This window comes from Struthio camelus, chromosome 3 (genome assembly GCF_040807025.1).
Source record: "Struthio camelus isolate bStrCam1 chromosome 3, bStrCam1.hap1, whole genome shotgun sequence".
In the NCBI taxonomy this organism is placed as follows: Eukaryota; Metazoa; Chordata; class Aves; order Struthioniformes; family Struthionidae; genus Struthio; species Struthio camelus.
The window spans coordinates 69,591,796-69,605,841 of NC_090944.1; the positions used below are offsets into that span (position 1 = coordinate 69,591,796).

General features: G+C 36.7%; 1 protein-coding gene across 17 annotated transcripts in view; it reads right to left on the reverse strand.

The window, feature by feature from the left end:
- The window catches only part of PTPRK (protein tyrosine phosphatase receptor type K), a 412,420-nt gene that overhangs the window by 13,700 nt on the left and 384,674 nt on the right, over positions 1-14,046 (reverse strand). For 8 of the 17 annotated variants that reach the window (XM_068938238.1, XM_068938229.1, XM_068938237.1 and 5 more), the window contains 9 exons: positions 11,304-11,315; positions 9,947-10,131; positions 8,091-8,178; positions 7,000-7,076; positions 6,787-6,804; positions 4,374-4,410; positions 2,604-2,701; positions 1,976-2,092; positions 897-1,051 (listed from right to left, as the gene is read on the reverse strand). In XM_068938238.1, the coding sequence (XP_068794339.1) occupies positions 897-1,051; positions 1,976-2,092; positions 2,604-2,701; positions 4,374-4,410; positions 6,787-6,804; positions 7,000-7,076; positions 8,091-8,178; positions 9,947-10,131; positions 11,304-11,315 (787 nt within the window). The remainder of the gene's footprint in view (positions 1-896; positions 1,052-1,975; positions 2,093-2,603; positions 2,702-4,373; positions 4,411-6,786; positions 6,805-6,999; positions 7,077-8,090; positions 8,179-9,946; positions 10,132-11,303; positions 11,316-14,046) is intronic. The other 9 variants (XM_068938244.1, XM_068938243.1, XM_068938242.1 and 6 more) reach the window with 3 other exon arrangements.

Below are 14,046 nucleotides of genomic sequence, written 5' to 3' on the forward strand. Positions count from 1 at the left end.
CTGTTAAATCTTTTGATGTAAACAATCATTTTTCATCAGATTTGATCCACTAAGTAATAGCAAAAAATTTATCATCCAGATCAATACTTACAGGAAAAATATTAATTACTAGTAAAGGTGAAATCAGGAGGATGATTGAGCTCCTATGGTTCAAAATATAACAGATTTTCTCTTTATTTGGTAAGACTAAGGATAATTTTCAAGTGAAATACTACAATGAGAAACTCAAGCGTACAGTCAAACTCTAAATTAGTTTAGGCAGCACATTTGTCATCACGCAAAAGATTCTCTCTTTATTTATTTTGTTCTTATATAAAGCTACGGACAGTTTTTTTCCAGAGTGAATTCTTAAAATCTGTATAACATTAGTAACTATCTACAGAACGTAATTAAACATTTGATGGTTCGAATAGAAAATTCTATTTGCAAAGGCCTGTGTCCCAAAATACAAACCACGCGAAGCTTACATGGAAACAACATTCTGTATTTGCTGCGGTTAACCTCATTCCACTACTTGTTTACTTATATTTAAACTAATAATCTGCTTAGACATTATATACAACACCAAACTATCAAAGTAGCTGTAACTACACTTCATTCTAGAGTGCTGTCTCAAAATTTTTGTAGGCTACCTGAAACGACAGCCTGAAGCCTACGATTCAGCTAATGCAGCTCTTGCAGGAAAAAGAAAATCTCAGGAAAACTGTACTAGAATCGAGTTATTTCCGAACGCTGTTGTAGACAGCCTAATCCTACTGCTTGCAGTGTGAATTAGCCATTTCAAAAACAGAACAACAAAAACAAAGCACTTCAAAATGATGAATGCTTCACAAGAGACTACTATAAAGGTTCACATATGAGGTTGTGCAAAATGAATCTACCTCTTCTGTACACACCTGCAATGTACAACAATAGGCCCTGCGCTAGGAGGGTTAGATAATTTGACTCTCCGTATAAATGAAAGCAGGCCTGTGGCATTGTAAGGAACTCCATGATCTGGCCAGCCAGTAAAATGAAACTGTTTAACTTCACGGATTTCATTGTAACCCCTCTGTAAAAAGCAAAAAGAAAGATTACAAAATTCAAAATATTTCACACACAAGATATCCTCTGAGTCAAACAATGATAACACTCTTAGAACCTTAGTACATGCTGTCTCCGTCATTTCAGCTTTCATCAACTATTTAAAGCAAAGAACACAGCACTCCATCTTTCAAAGAAGACATCTTTTGCAACAGAATATTAACCTGGCTCCAAAACTGCCAGACATCCTTTACCAAGAGCAGAAACTACCTTTCCTGCTATCTTTTAACACAAGGCTTTCACGTAAAGCTTTATATAAAAGGCTTGAAGATGTTGGGTGTTTTTTTTTTTTTCCATTTTGATATTCATCATTCTTACATTTGCTATTAAAGTATGTTAGTTTTGCATCATTAGATTTTTTTCCCCCTAATACTTAGATGCAATTTGCATTGATTTTCAGAAGTTTTGCTCATTAAGGCAATGGTCTGTAACATTTGCAGGCAAGTATACTGATTTACCGGAAGACCACAACTGTATCACAGTACTTATATTGACTCATTTCATTCTTTGATCAAGTGAGATTGACTCAGCTGTATTCACTTCTGCCAAAACAGAACAGGCGGGGATGAATGACAGGCACAACAGCTCATGACCATGTACTTGAGCCCAGCTCAGAACTTCGGCTACAGAGGAAAGGCGAACATAGGAGCTGGAGGGTAGCAGTCAACAGTTTTTGGGCAATTCTAAATCCTACAGTGACACGCACGCTTGGACAGCCCTCATGCAACACATTAATCCGCTCCATTACTGAGACAAGCCTGCCTACACTGTGGGACTGTTAACTAGACAGAGGGATTTGGTCTTCTACAGGAACACGTGCAAGCATACTCGCTCACATACACCTTGCTAGCAGGGAACGATATTTCACTGATGCTTTTTGAAATGCACTCACCCTTCCAAGAGTGAACGTCCTGACGACATACTCCGCAAGCGGCTCCATCTCTACACAAGTCACTTTAAAGTCACCGTAAACTTCTGTGTCATCAGGCCAATACTTGTAGCACTTGACCTAAATACAAAATGCAAAATCATCTTACATCAAAGAGAAATAAAATCTTGAGAAAACATTACTGCATGTTTTGCATTATACCACACTTACACCCTTATTTCCAAAACGAGCCTGCATTCAAGTGACTTGCTATGGCTCAAGTCTAATACTTGTTCTGCCAAGTTGAACACTATTTGCAAGGAGTTTATGCCACTTTATACAGCTGTGCTTAGATGCCAAATTCATTTCCAAATGAGCACTTTTTTTTCAGTGCTGGCCTAGGGAAAACATCTTCCCCTTATATTAAAGTGGGATGCATTTCACACCAGTAATCACACTCTTGTAAGTAACCTTAGATATTTTTTATTACTTCCTAAGGGATGAGTTAATGCTAAACTGTAAATAATTTGCTGATTTCTAGCCACTGATATAGAAGCATATTTGCTCTCTTGTCCACTTGCTGGGCTCATTTGAGTGCCCTAATGTATAAAAGTTTTTTTTAGCATTTAAAAAAAAAAAAAAGAAAACTTACTCTCCCAACTTCAACTAAATTTGTGACCATCACAACACAAGCTGATTGCTCCTGCCATATCATTCTCCAGAAATCATATACAGTCTCATGAACTGGACCTGTAAGAAAAATGTCAGCTAATATTGTGTAATAATAGAACAGTCAAAGTGAGCAACAAAAATAAAATCCCTTACTTTATGGAGCTGACATATACAAATGCATTTGCTCAAAGATGAAAGCTTCACAAAACCACATCGTCATACCATCATCCCAGTTTCTAAACTATACTGTTATTTCTAACCAATGCTGAAGCTTCTCAGTTTAACTGAATTACCACTTGAAAGATAATAAAAGCAGGTGTTTTACACAGTGAAATACCAGAAGCAACTTGAAAAGTACACAGACACGTCTGTAGACACAGTCACACATTGTTAAATTTCTAATTTTGTTCTACATTAGTGTGAGTTTCTTCAGATGGTCTCTGAAGGCATACCCATACTGGAGCGAAATATCAGTGAGAAAGGCTGGCGGAAGAGATTGTGTGCACTTACCACGTAGCTCCCTGCAAAGTGTGAAGGGTATTTAAACTAACTTAACTATTTTTCTGTGAAGCAAATGAGAAGCACTCACGTAAGCTTTGCCTCCTGCTCTGCTGCAGAGACACGAAATGCCCAGGTGAGGAGTAGTGCCTTTCATATCGTTATAACCATTTCAGAAATGGGTCCCTGACCACGGTGTAGCAGTGCTGTCAATTGTAGCGTGCATAATACACACACAGCTGAACACTCAGACATGTTCCTTCTTATGCCAGGTCAAAGGCTGCAAACTAAGGCAGCCATAAACTTGCGTGCCCTGCACACACCATATCGTCTGATTTACATATTAAAACAGATCTAAAAGTACAAATGTAGACTTAACTGCCATAGAGAGAGACTATTCTAGACAGCACTTAAACAAAAATAAAGAAAACGGAGACAGAGTTTTAAACATCCTGTTTTACAGCAAGTTTTTAGTTTGCCCTTTTGTGAGCACCTCCAGTCAACTGAAGGCACAAACAACAAGAGATTTCCAGCCAGCTATCTGATTATGCTTGCAGATCAAGTAATGACACATCTAAATCTAACTATTTTTACTTTAATTCATAGCCTCTGATACTTCAGTGCAATCTTAGACCAGTCTAGTTGTTTTTCCTCATTTTGAGAAGTTTAATCAGAAATACAAAATGACCAACTTCCATAAAAATGTAACTTTTTTCTTCTATCCTTCCCCTTTTTGGTAACAGGGTGTTACACTGTAAAGATTTTCTTCTCTTATTCTACAAAAAGGCTTTGCCCCTCTTTGTCCTTATACTCAGATTTGCTGAGATAGTGTTTAATTTATCATTACTATCTTCACAGTCTCAGTCTTGGACGAAATCCTAAACAGTAAAATAATACTTTGTAATATGGCAATAAAAATGCCTCAAGGCAGGTTGAAACTCAACTCTTCTCTGTCCACGTGCCTCATTTCTCTATTCATCTTCGTAATTGGAATTTACAGTTGGAGTATTGACTATCAACTGTATTTATCACTGAAAGAGTTACTCAGTATCTAATTAACATGACAAATTAGTGCAATTTCTGCATTTATTCACATTCCATCTGAACACGCTATGCTGATTTACCACAACACAAGAAGACAACTCACAATATTGCATACGCTTTACTTTCATATATTCCCATTTTACCAAAACTTTGCCGAACGTCACAGCAAATGCTTATTAGATTTAATTTATCCTGGGCAGAGTCTTACCTTGGGTGGCAATGTAGTGACTTGGTCTCTGATATCCCTAAAACAGCAATATAAGTTGGTTTGAATACCATATTACTAACAGAGAGGGGAAAATAAAAGCATAATGTACTACAGAATTGTTAGCTCTAGACAACCTTTTCAGAACAAACCAATACTTAAGAGCAGCATGAAGCTCAAAACCAAAAGAGACTGTTAATGTTGAAAAGGTTTGAATGGCAACAGACAAAATGGAAATAACATCTGACTTGAACAGACATTGTAGTGTACCAGGAAAGGGGATTCTAGACAGGTCACCGGCCCTATAAATTAGCCCTGTATTCACATTATCTCCCCAGCTGAATACATCGGGTCATTTATTTAAAATTTATTTATCTTTGCCTCCAGACTATCTCAGTACTCACTCATCTTTCGCAACTTACAAAAATGTGAAATGAATATACACCTTTTGTTTTCTTATAAATAAAGAATTATTGCAAGGCACAAAGAGGTATATACCCAAGCTATAAAGAGTGGGGACAGATCTTTCCAATGCTAGAGCTAACCAGTGTGATATGGGCCCTACGGCAGATTCAGGGTCCTACGGCAATAGAAACTTCTGCAAAGTATTTCGCACTGCTATACAAAGTGTGCACGTATTGTACTGTACACGACACACGCACGAGCATATACACATACATATATATAGATAACCCTGCAAAACCAAGCCTTTCCAGTTAACAGGATATATTCCACTCCTAGCTATACTGCGCAGATTTAAGCGTCAATCAGCTGCATACAAACTACATGACAAAGAGATTCTGCCCTTGATGAAATCATTCAGAATATATTTTGACCAGCGCCAGCATCATGTTAGCCACGAAGACAAGGAAACTTTAGTATTGCTGGTGAGACAACAATACAGAACTTCACACTAAGAGAAATAACTACAATTTTTTATTAGGTTACAGTTTTATTAAGCCAATTGATTCAAGTATTGCTTTACAGGGGATCTTGAGTCCTTGGATTCTAGCACTCATTTGTTGCTACGAAACTGAAGGGTTTCACTGTACTCAAAGTGTTTATACCCTTTCTCCATGGACAGCTTAATTATCCTGTCCAGAGTGAGAACACCTTCCTCTGGGGCTTAAGAAAAGACTTCTGAGTATCTTATTCTTGACTTTAGAAGAGACCAAGATCACATTAAATTACTAAAAACTGCCTCCCAGAATTCTTAAGATCAAGCCCCAATTTCAAGTTATAAAAGCGGAATACTGAAAGACCATAGTCTTTTACACTGAGTAATGCTTCCCAGAACAAGGTAAAAGTGTTACTCTAAAATTGCAAAGTGTCAGTTTTAAATTGTAGCCGCCTTCTCTGGTTATAATGAGATTCTATTTACTTCTAAATAAGAAAAACAATGTCTGCAGGGAACTGGAATTATTACAAATCTGGGAGACTTTTCTTGTTTAAAGGCCCAGCCAAAATATCATAAGCTTACACACCACAGGGATTGCCATAAAAAAAATGTAAAAATAAAAAGACAGTGCTATACCTGTAGCAAAATTTTTATGTTCTGAAAGATCTAGAGGCTCTTAAATAATTTATAATCTAACAGTGGATAGGACAAATTAGTAAGGTGCCATCATAAAGAAAAGTAACCAAAGCTATGTGGTTTAGAACACTTGCACTAATTATTTCAGTATCTTTCAAATGACTTCCAATTTCACAGCTAAAGTTATACTTTGTTAATCAAAACAGAGCAGAAATTGTTCACATTTCCTGTTTCTATCAATTTTTTTTAAATTCACATTTTAATTGAAGTATGGAATTTCAAATTTGAGTAGAGTTTTATGCAGCAGAAGTAAGGAAGTTTTTCTTACTCTAAAATATTTATATATATGTTTGTGTATATATACTATGTAATATCCAAATTGCCACCTGAAGACAAACATCAGCTAAACGTTCAGTTTGTCTACATTGCTGAACCCTTTAAACAAAACAGAAAAAAACCAGAAGGCCATCGATCCCTCCCTTTTCCCAAACATATATTACAACTACTTCACAAGAAACATTTTCAAAACAACTACAGTACAGCATACTATCCAGCTTCTCACATATAAATGGGAAGGGAAAAACAAAAGCTTTTAACTAAAACCATCAAAAAAAATTAAGTGAACAGCAAATTTTCTTTAACACAGAAGTACACCTGATTTATCTAACAATATTCAGAGCTATGTTAAAAGTCTAAATTATCTTTTCAAAATAGGTACAAAAATATTCACACAAAAGGACATTTTTAAAAAGAACAGATGAGAAATTAGATGAGGCATGCATTTTATCTAGTGACAGAACTAGAAGAGTAAAGTAATTAATAACAATATCTATATTAAATATTTACAACAGGATGCTGTTATTCACATATAGTGGTACTTACATCCCTGTACAGCCAAATCTACAGCCCAAACCAAAGTCAGATGTGAAAGAAAGCACAACAATGTCAGTGAGTACTAGGACGTAGAACAAGGAAAGTGTACATTTTGTTTTTAATAAAAGAAGGATTTCAATAAATTTCTAGGCATAACATGCAAAAAGTTTCACATAGAGAAGCTGGCAAAATGACAGAGAGAAAGCTGTACAGTCCACTCACATCTATGTAGTTGGCATTAATGTAATCTGAAGACGGATCATCCTCAACAGGTTGCAAAATCACCCTGGAGTGGTCATCTGTAAAAACCAAAAATGGTTAGGTTGTCTCTTCTAAGTGCAATTTTTAAGTGAGATATACAGAAAGTTGGCTAGAAAGCCAAAATCAGTTGGCATAAGCACCTAACTATTTACAACCCTTAAAGAGTAAGTGTTTACATACAGTTGCAAAGAACCCTTTGTCTGAGGTCTTCAATTACTTCAGAAACATGAACTAAGCTTCATTAAGTGTAGTCGACAGGTACCACGCCATTACATGTGCAAAACAGATGCAAAGAATCCACGTCACTTGCTCAAAGTCCCTCTCAAAATCAGCGGCACCAATGGCAACCTAGAAGCCTAAAAGTCCTGATTACTGCTTCTTTACCTCCATCCCAGCCTACTTGAGTTCATTTCGATACATTAAAAAAAAGTCACAGAGCAGCCATCAGCAACACACTTTCAGTCATCTGGATGTGATGAACAGGTAGCACCATCAGTTCAGCATCTTCTCCAGCAACTTCATTCCTGTATGTTCAATTGCCTTTGTAAAACAGTAATAAACTGCATTATCCCAGAGGATGAATCTAAACTATAGAAACTTTATGCCTAAAGACAGGAGTCACAACTCTCTGATCTCAATCACCTCTGTAAAGTGCATCGCTTTTAAAGAAGTGCAATTTAGATGTATCACATCAGCTATATATCACATAAAACGTGAAAAGTTTTGAAGCAGTCAGAATAACCTGACATGAATTCTTGCTGTAGAAAACCACCACAGAATTAGCATCCAAATGAGTGCTGCCACTTTTACACATTCACCACAACTTATACAACGGAGATAAAAATGTGAACTACAGCCCAAATTATAAAAGGAAGAAAGCTGAACTAATAAACTGTCTGAAGGACAAGAAAAATTCTAGAAAAGGCCATGTCATTCTTCCCGGATTGAGGTGACAAGCAGGTATGCCACCATACATTTTTTCAAGAAAGAGAACGCTGCTCAAGTACCACATGACTCCATCTATTAGTAAAATCAAGTGTGCTGATACTTACATGCTATGATGTTTCCATAGCGGTTCTTTGTTCTGTTTTGATCCTTCTTAGCAACATCCCAAGAAGCTGACTGTCCCTCAAAAAAACTCTATAAATAAAAATGTTCCAAAAGAAAACATTGAGACCATTAACTTTTCACTAAAATGAACACACAGGTTAAAACAACTTATCTGCCATAAAGGAAGCTCAGCTTTGCTCATCTGCCCTGATCCCCCAGACAGCACCATGATATAGAAATACATCTACAGCAAAAACGAGATTTTCTCTCATTGGGACTGCTAGGGTCAATGAGTAAATCACTGATGGACTCCAGTGGGATTTCAAACCCTGGAATTGCTGGAAGGCTAGACAGGCACGGACATCCCCTTCATGGTGGAACAACAGTAAGGTGAGAAAACACAGGCAGACCCTTCTTACGAGACACCACAATGTATTAGTCTGTTTACTACAGTATTGCATTGCTTTCCTCATACTGCTTTGTACAATGACTTTTCTTCCTACAGAGCAATCAGGAAGCCTCCTCTGCAAACATGTATTGCTCATGTTGTTTTCCCACATGCCCCTCCCTCCAGCTACTAGCAAAATTATTCTACGTTTTCTAACTCTTCTTAAGAATTGGACGTCCCAGTAATGACAGAGGAAGCTTTTATCCCTCCTCAGCTTTTTCTTCATTGCTCATAGATATTTTACGACTGTTGCAGGTCTATAATACTCTCTCCTCCCAGATGTTCTGTTATCCAGACCTGGATTGGCTAATTCCAAAAAGTACACAATAGCCATAGAAGCAAAACTTTAATGTGCCTTCAGAAGCCCAAGTTGGGGTAAAGATGTCACATGTGGTTATAGAAGAAATAGAAAATAGGCAACACCTGAAATGGAATCGGGGACAACTTTCCCCCCAGTTGATACTTGCGCTCAGCTCTAAAGTTAGGCAGAGCAAAAGGAAGTGTACTTAACTAAAGAGAGGAAAAGAAAATAACCTTATTTAAAAAACAAATATTTATGTATTCCAGTCCTTATGTTACAGGAGAGACAGCTTACGGAAGGGGAGAAGGTTCAACACTGAATCGCAACAGATTACCTGCTCAGCTAAAACTCATTTTAAACCTAGCTGTATTGCATGTGACCTTGGCAGTATCATTCACGTTTTACCGTGTGTACTGCCTGATATTCTAACCCCACAGAATCTCAACAGATTCAGAGATCAGAAGTGAAATGAGTCGGTACTCATCTTTCACCTTCAGTGCTGGCAATTTTTTGTTTTCATTTTTAAACTAAGGATGTAAGTAGACATGCTCAGGCAGGTCTAATTAGAACTTGTAAAGAAGTTACTGCCCTCGGCACTTCTTTACTGCTTCTCAGATGACGTTTAGTCCCAGGGTTGCCCAACCAAGATGTTGCAATAAATCACGAGAGTGCTTCGAGCAGTGCAAAACTGGCCAGGCTAAATCATCACTTTAACCTAATCCAGGTAACCTGCACTGAAAAGGTCTAGGAGAGCTCCCACAACTAATTACAGCATTTCAGCTAAAACATGGTGACAAAATGGTGGCAACTTCTTATAATACTTCAAAAAGATTCAGCAGCATGTCTCCCTGTGCCTTAAAGAGTACAGTTAGGTTTTTTTCCAGGCACTTGTAACTTGCAGTGGCTCAACCCCTTGGGACTCCATTCACTATTTCACTTTTGGGTTACGTATCAAGGAATCTAATGCCTGCTTGTCTTTATTTATTATTCAATTCATCCCATTACATTTAGTTGCATTCCTTTGTTATTCAGTGCAAACAAAAAGCGGTACCTTTCACAGGGATTTTTCCTTGAAAAATGCTTAGCAAGTAAATGGCTGAAGATCTCACCTCATACTCCTCTTTAAATCCATAGCTGTCAGAGGTTTTCATTAGGTTAATATGTTGCAGCAAATCAGCCACCCTGATGGCAGGGTGCAGCTGCCCAGTCTGGTACGGGGACTCTGTGCCTTCGCAGAGATAACGAGGGACATCCAGAAGGCGACTGGACTCTGCTGTTGCACTATGATTTTCATCTGTGTTCACAAGAAACCAAAGAATTAGGTGCCAGCATGGCGATAGCAGCTGCGGATGTACACGTCAATATCTATTTTCAAGTCTCTTCCTTCAAAAACATATCTGATTTCTGAGAATGCAAACTACTATCCAGCACATAAATACTGTAATAGGCATAAAGGAATGCAACTGCAAACACATACAATAGTTTGCATTTTTTCATCCTGCAATAAAGATGTCTGAAGGGCATTTTATTTGAAACTACAAAACTTTATGGCATTCAGGTACTTGGGAACTCCAGTCTCTACCACCTCAAAGTAACTTTTTATGGCTGGTATGTATTAACAGCAATACTACACCTTAAACAATAAATTAGAATAACTCTGTAGCAGTATCAGCACATCGTTTGTCTAAAGCCAACGAACAGTAAATTGAGATCGCAGTGAAAAACAGAAGCAATTACGCTACGACTTCAGAACGCTATCTCCATTTAGAGAGAAGAATCAACACTTTAGAGTAGTCATTTTAACCTTTTAATACAGCAATTAAATAAAGAAAAAATGGAGAAAATAGAAAATAAAACAGAAAAATAATGTGTGTTGATTTCAGCTGTAGTTTTTACTCTGTATGAAGAACAAATCCTCTTCAAATGTCTTATGTTATACTAATCCTTTTTATAAAAACCAAATGTCAAAACTGTATGAAGGGATAATATTTAGCCAATCCCTTCTGTGAAACATTTTTTTAAATTAGCAATCAGCAGTTCAAACGGCTTTACACAGGAAATAAAAACACCTAATTGAAACTATTTTGGAAAACAAGGACAGAAATGAGAAGTGGGTATCTGACTGCTCATATGCTTCTGCTTATATGCTACCGATTCCGCAATCAGTCTACCAATTTCCTTCCAAAGAGTTCAGAGTAGAAAGTGTTTTACTTAGGAAGAAAATGGAAAACCCAAGGCTGGATTTTCTACAGTTCTGCCAAAAATGCAAAACTCGTTAATACTGTATAGGAGATCTCTGAGTAAGTACCCTGACTCTGAACTGTCACACAAGTTGCTAAATTCAGTACGTTTATGCCTCATTAAACTGTCTAATAACGTGAATGACATGTACCAGTCACTTTTTACAGTAATGTTACACATATGAAATCATACACATTTCAAACAACCTCCTTGCAGTATACTTACCAGTAATAGGCACTTTAACCCATTCAAGCAGCAAAAAATAATGAGTGAACAGAACATAAGAAATTTATTTTAGGACTATATTAGAAAATGACTAAAAGAAAAATGACATTAAAAGTTGTTAAAGCTTCACAATAGGTAACAATGAAAGCAGTTTTAAAAATATAAGGGCCACATTATGCCATCAATGTAATGATAGGGACTTGAGAAAAGCCAAATTGTCATACTAGCTTAGTGCTAATGCACACATAATGGAGTGCAACATTAATAAGCCAAAAATGAAGAAAATGAAATCTAGTACAGCTACAAAGTAATAACAGTTTCATATAAAATAAGATTTGCTGTAATTTAGGGCCCATAAAATTTTGCTCATCTGTAAATAAAAACAGATGAAAACTGTGTTATGATGTTAAACACAGTAAAGTTTATTTGGAGAAGGAATAGGGCAACTGATCTAGTTCAAGAGGAACAAACTTAGCGCTACCCAACTCCTTCTTTATGGGGTACCCAAAAGCTTGTTTGCTTCTCTCCATTATTTCAGTAATCCTAATGAAAAATTTTCTCTCTTCCAATTAGCAGTGTTTCGCTTCTATCAGTAGACTATCACACACAAAACACTACCATCACCAGTAGATGGAAATACAAATAGGAACTATTAAACTGTTCTTCAATTAATTCCTAGGGCTTGCAATTCACAGGTGTCTGTCACAATGTAGAGCTGACAGATTAACTTTTGGATATCAGAAAACATACTTAGCCTAAATGTAATGCAGGAATAGCGTTAGAAGTATCACTGGACATTACCTACGTCGATTTTAATAGCCTGAAACAACGCTATGGGATTTGAGAAGCCTTAGAAGCATTTCAAGAAAAGACCATCTTAAAATAAACTATTAGTCAGTTGATTAATAATTAACTTTCGTAAGTGTTTAGACTCTAATCTTTTGCTCTTTCAGGCAACCATGTCATTTCACCTCTCTTCGTAACTACCTACTTAGGTTTTTTGGGGCCCTGAATCGGAAGGCTCCAGCGTCTAATTGCTCTGAGGGTTATAAACTTTCTAATGCGCTAACATGCTTTACATTTACTTCAGCCATGAGTATCTAATTTGCAATGTTATCAAAAAGAAACGAGAAGCATACGGACTCAATAATATTTCCACATATTTCCTCCATATTCCACAGCTTGAAAAAGATCAAAAGACCATTCACAGAGTAACAAATAATGATTTGCTGCCAGGGTCAGGGGACACTTAAAATGAAGATCTCCAGAGGCTGCTCCTACGTCTACTTTGCATCAACAATTTTACCCGTAACTTGGATAACGAGATAGAAAAATCACTGATAAAACAGGTCGAGAGTTCTGAGTGGGAAGGCACCTCCAGCACTTTATAAGTACAAGACTAGATTTCAAAGTTATCTTGATTATGTGAGAAAATGCAAAAATCAAGATGGTGAATTCAACAAAGAATGCAACAAGTTGTGTAAAGGAAAGAGAAATAACTCAAACTACAAAATGGAGTAACAGACCACTTAATGATAACTGGTGTTTTAGTGAAACACAAACTCAGTATGAGTCAGCAACACGACTGCAGCAACAAGGGCAAAATATGTTTCAGGTAACAGGGACGTTTTAAGTAGGACACGGCGGGTAACTATCCCACTCTACTCAATACGAAACCTTCTCCTGGAGAAACACGCATGATTTGGAGCATCACAATTTAAGAATTAGAGCTACGAGTTAGAAAGTGTTCAGAGGAAAAAAAAATGATAAAAAGTTCAGAAACAGCAGCAGCTATAAAATAATGACTGAAAGAACTGTGTTTAGTTCAACTAAAAGAGAGACTAGTTGAGAAGAAAATATGAGAGCCTTTCAATGTGTAAAAGGCCTAAAAGGACAGCAATGTGTTGTTCTCCACATTTTCTATAAGTCTGTCAAAAGGAAATGGTTCAATTTACAGCAACGAAGATTCCGTCTAGATTAGTCCAGTTAGGAGAAGCTTTTAGGAGGCGCCAGGCACTGGAACATGCCACTGCAAGAGCAGAATTCTCTTCACTAAAAATTTTTAAAATTTAGACAATTGTCAGACACAGTCTAGATTATAGGCATACTATCCGATGTCAAATCAGAGGATAGATTAAGTTGTCTCAATGTCCCTTTAAGCTTTACCTCTAGAACCGTAATTTTCAACCTTAGTTTATATTCACGTCCACCTCCTGACATTTACTTTTTTATCCTAAAATAACCTCAGCAACTGTCTGAAATTTAATACTTCATTATATACTATGCATTATATTTATGACACCAAGAACCTTGGTACAAATTACATTTTCATCTTTGTATTTTTTTAAAAAAAACAACTCTTAAAATAAATGCATTCAGTGTTACATGTGACACTAATAAATGGACTGGCCACTCCCAACATCTGTTCTTTTTAGAGTAATTACAAGGTTGAGAAAATTTCCTAATTAATTACAGCCAATTGAAATGCAAAATTAACAGACGAGTACAGGAATATTTGTACAGAATCTACAAATAAAGTTGTTGTTTCTTCTTGTATATAGAATTTTTTCCTTTTTCTTCTCAGTTTTTTTCATGCTTGTTGCTTTAGAAATTTGAGCTTTGAGCTTTGGATGCCAAATAATAATATGGATTTGTGTTTTATTTATATCTATCTTCTGGGATAGTTTTACTTTCACATGTCAGTTCATCTGGAATTAGTTTGAGTCCTTGGGGGTGAAATATT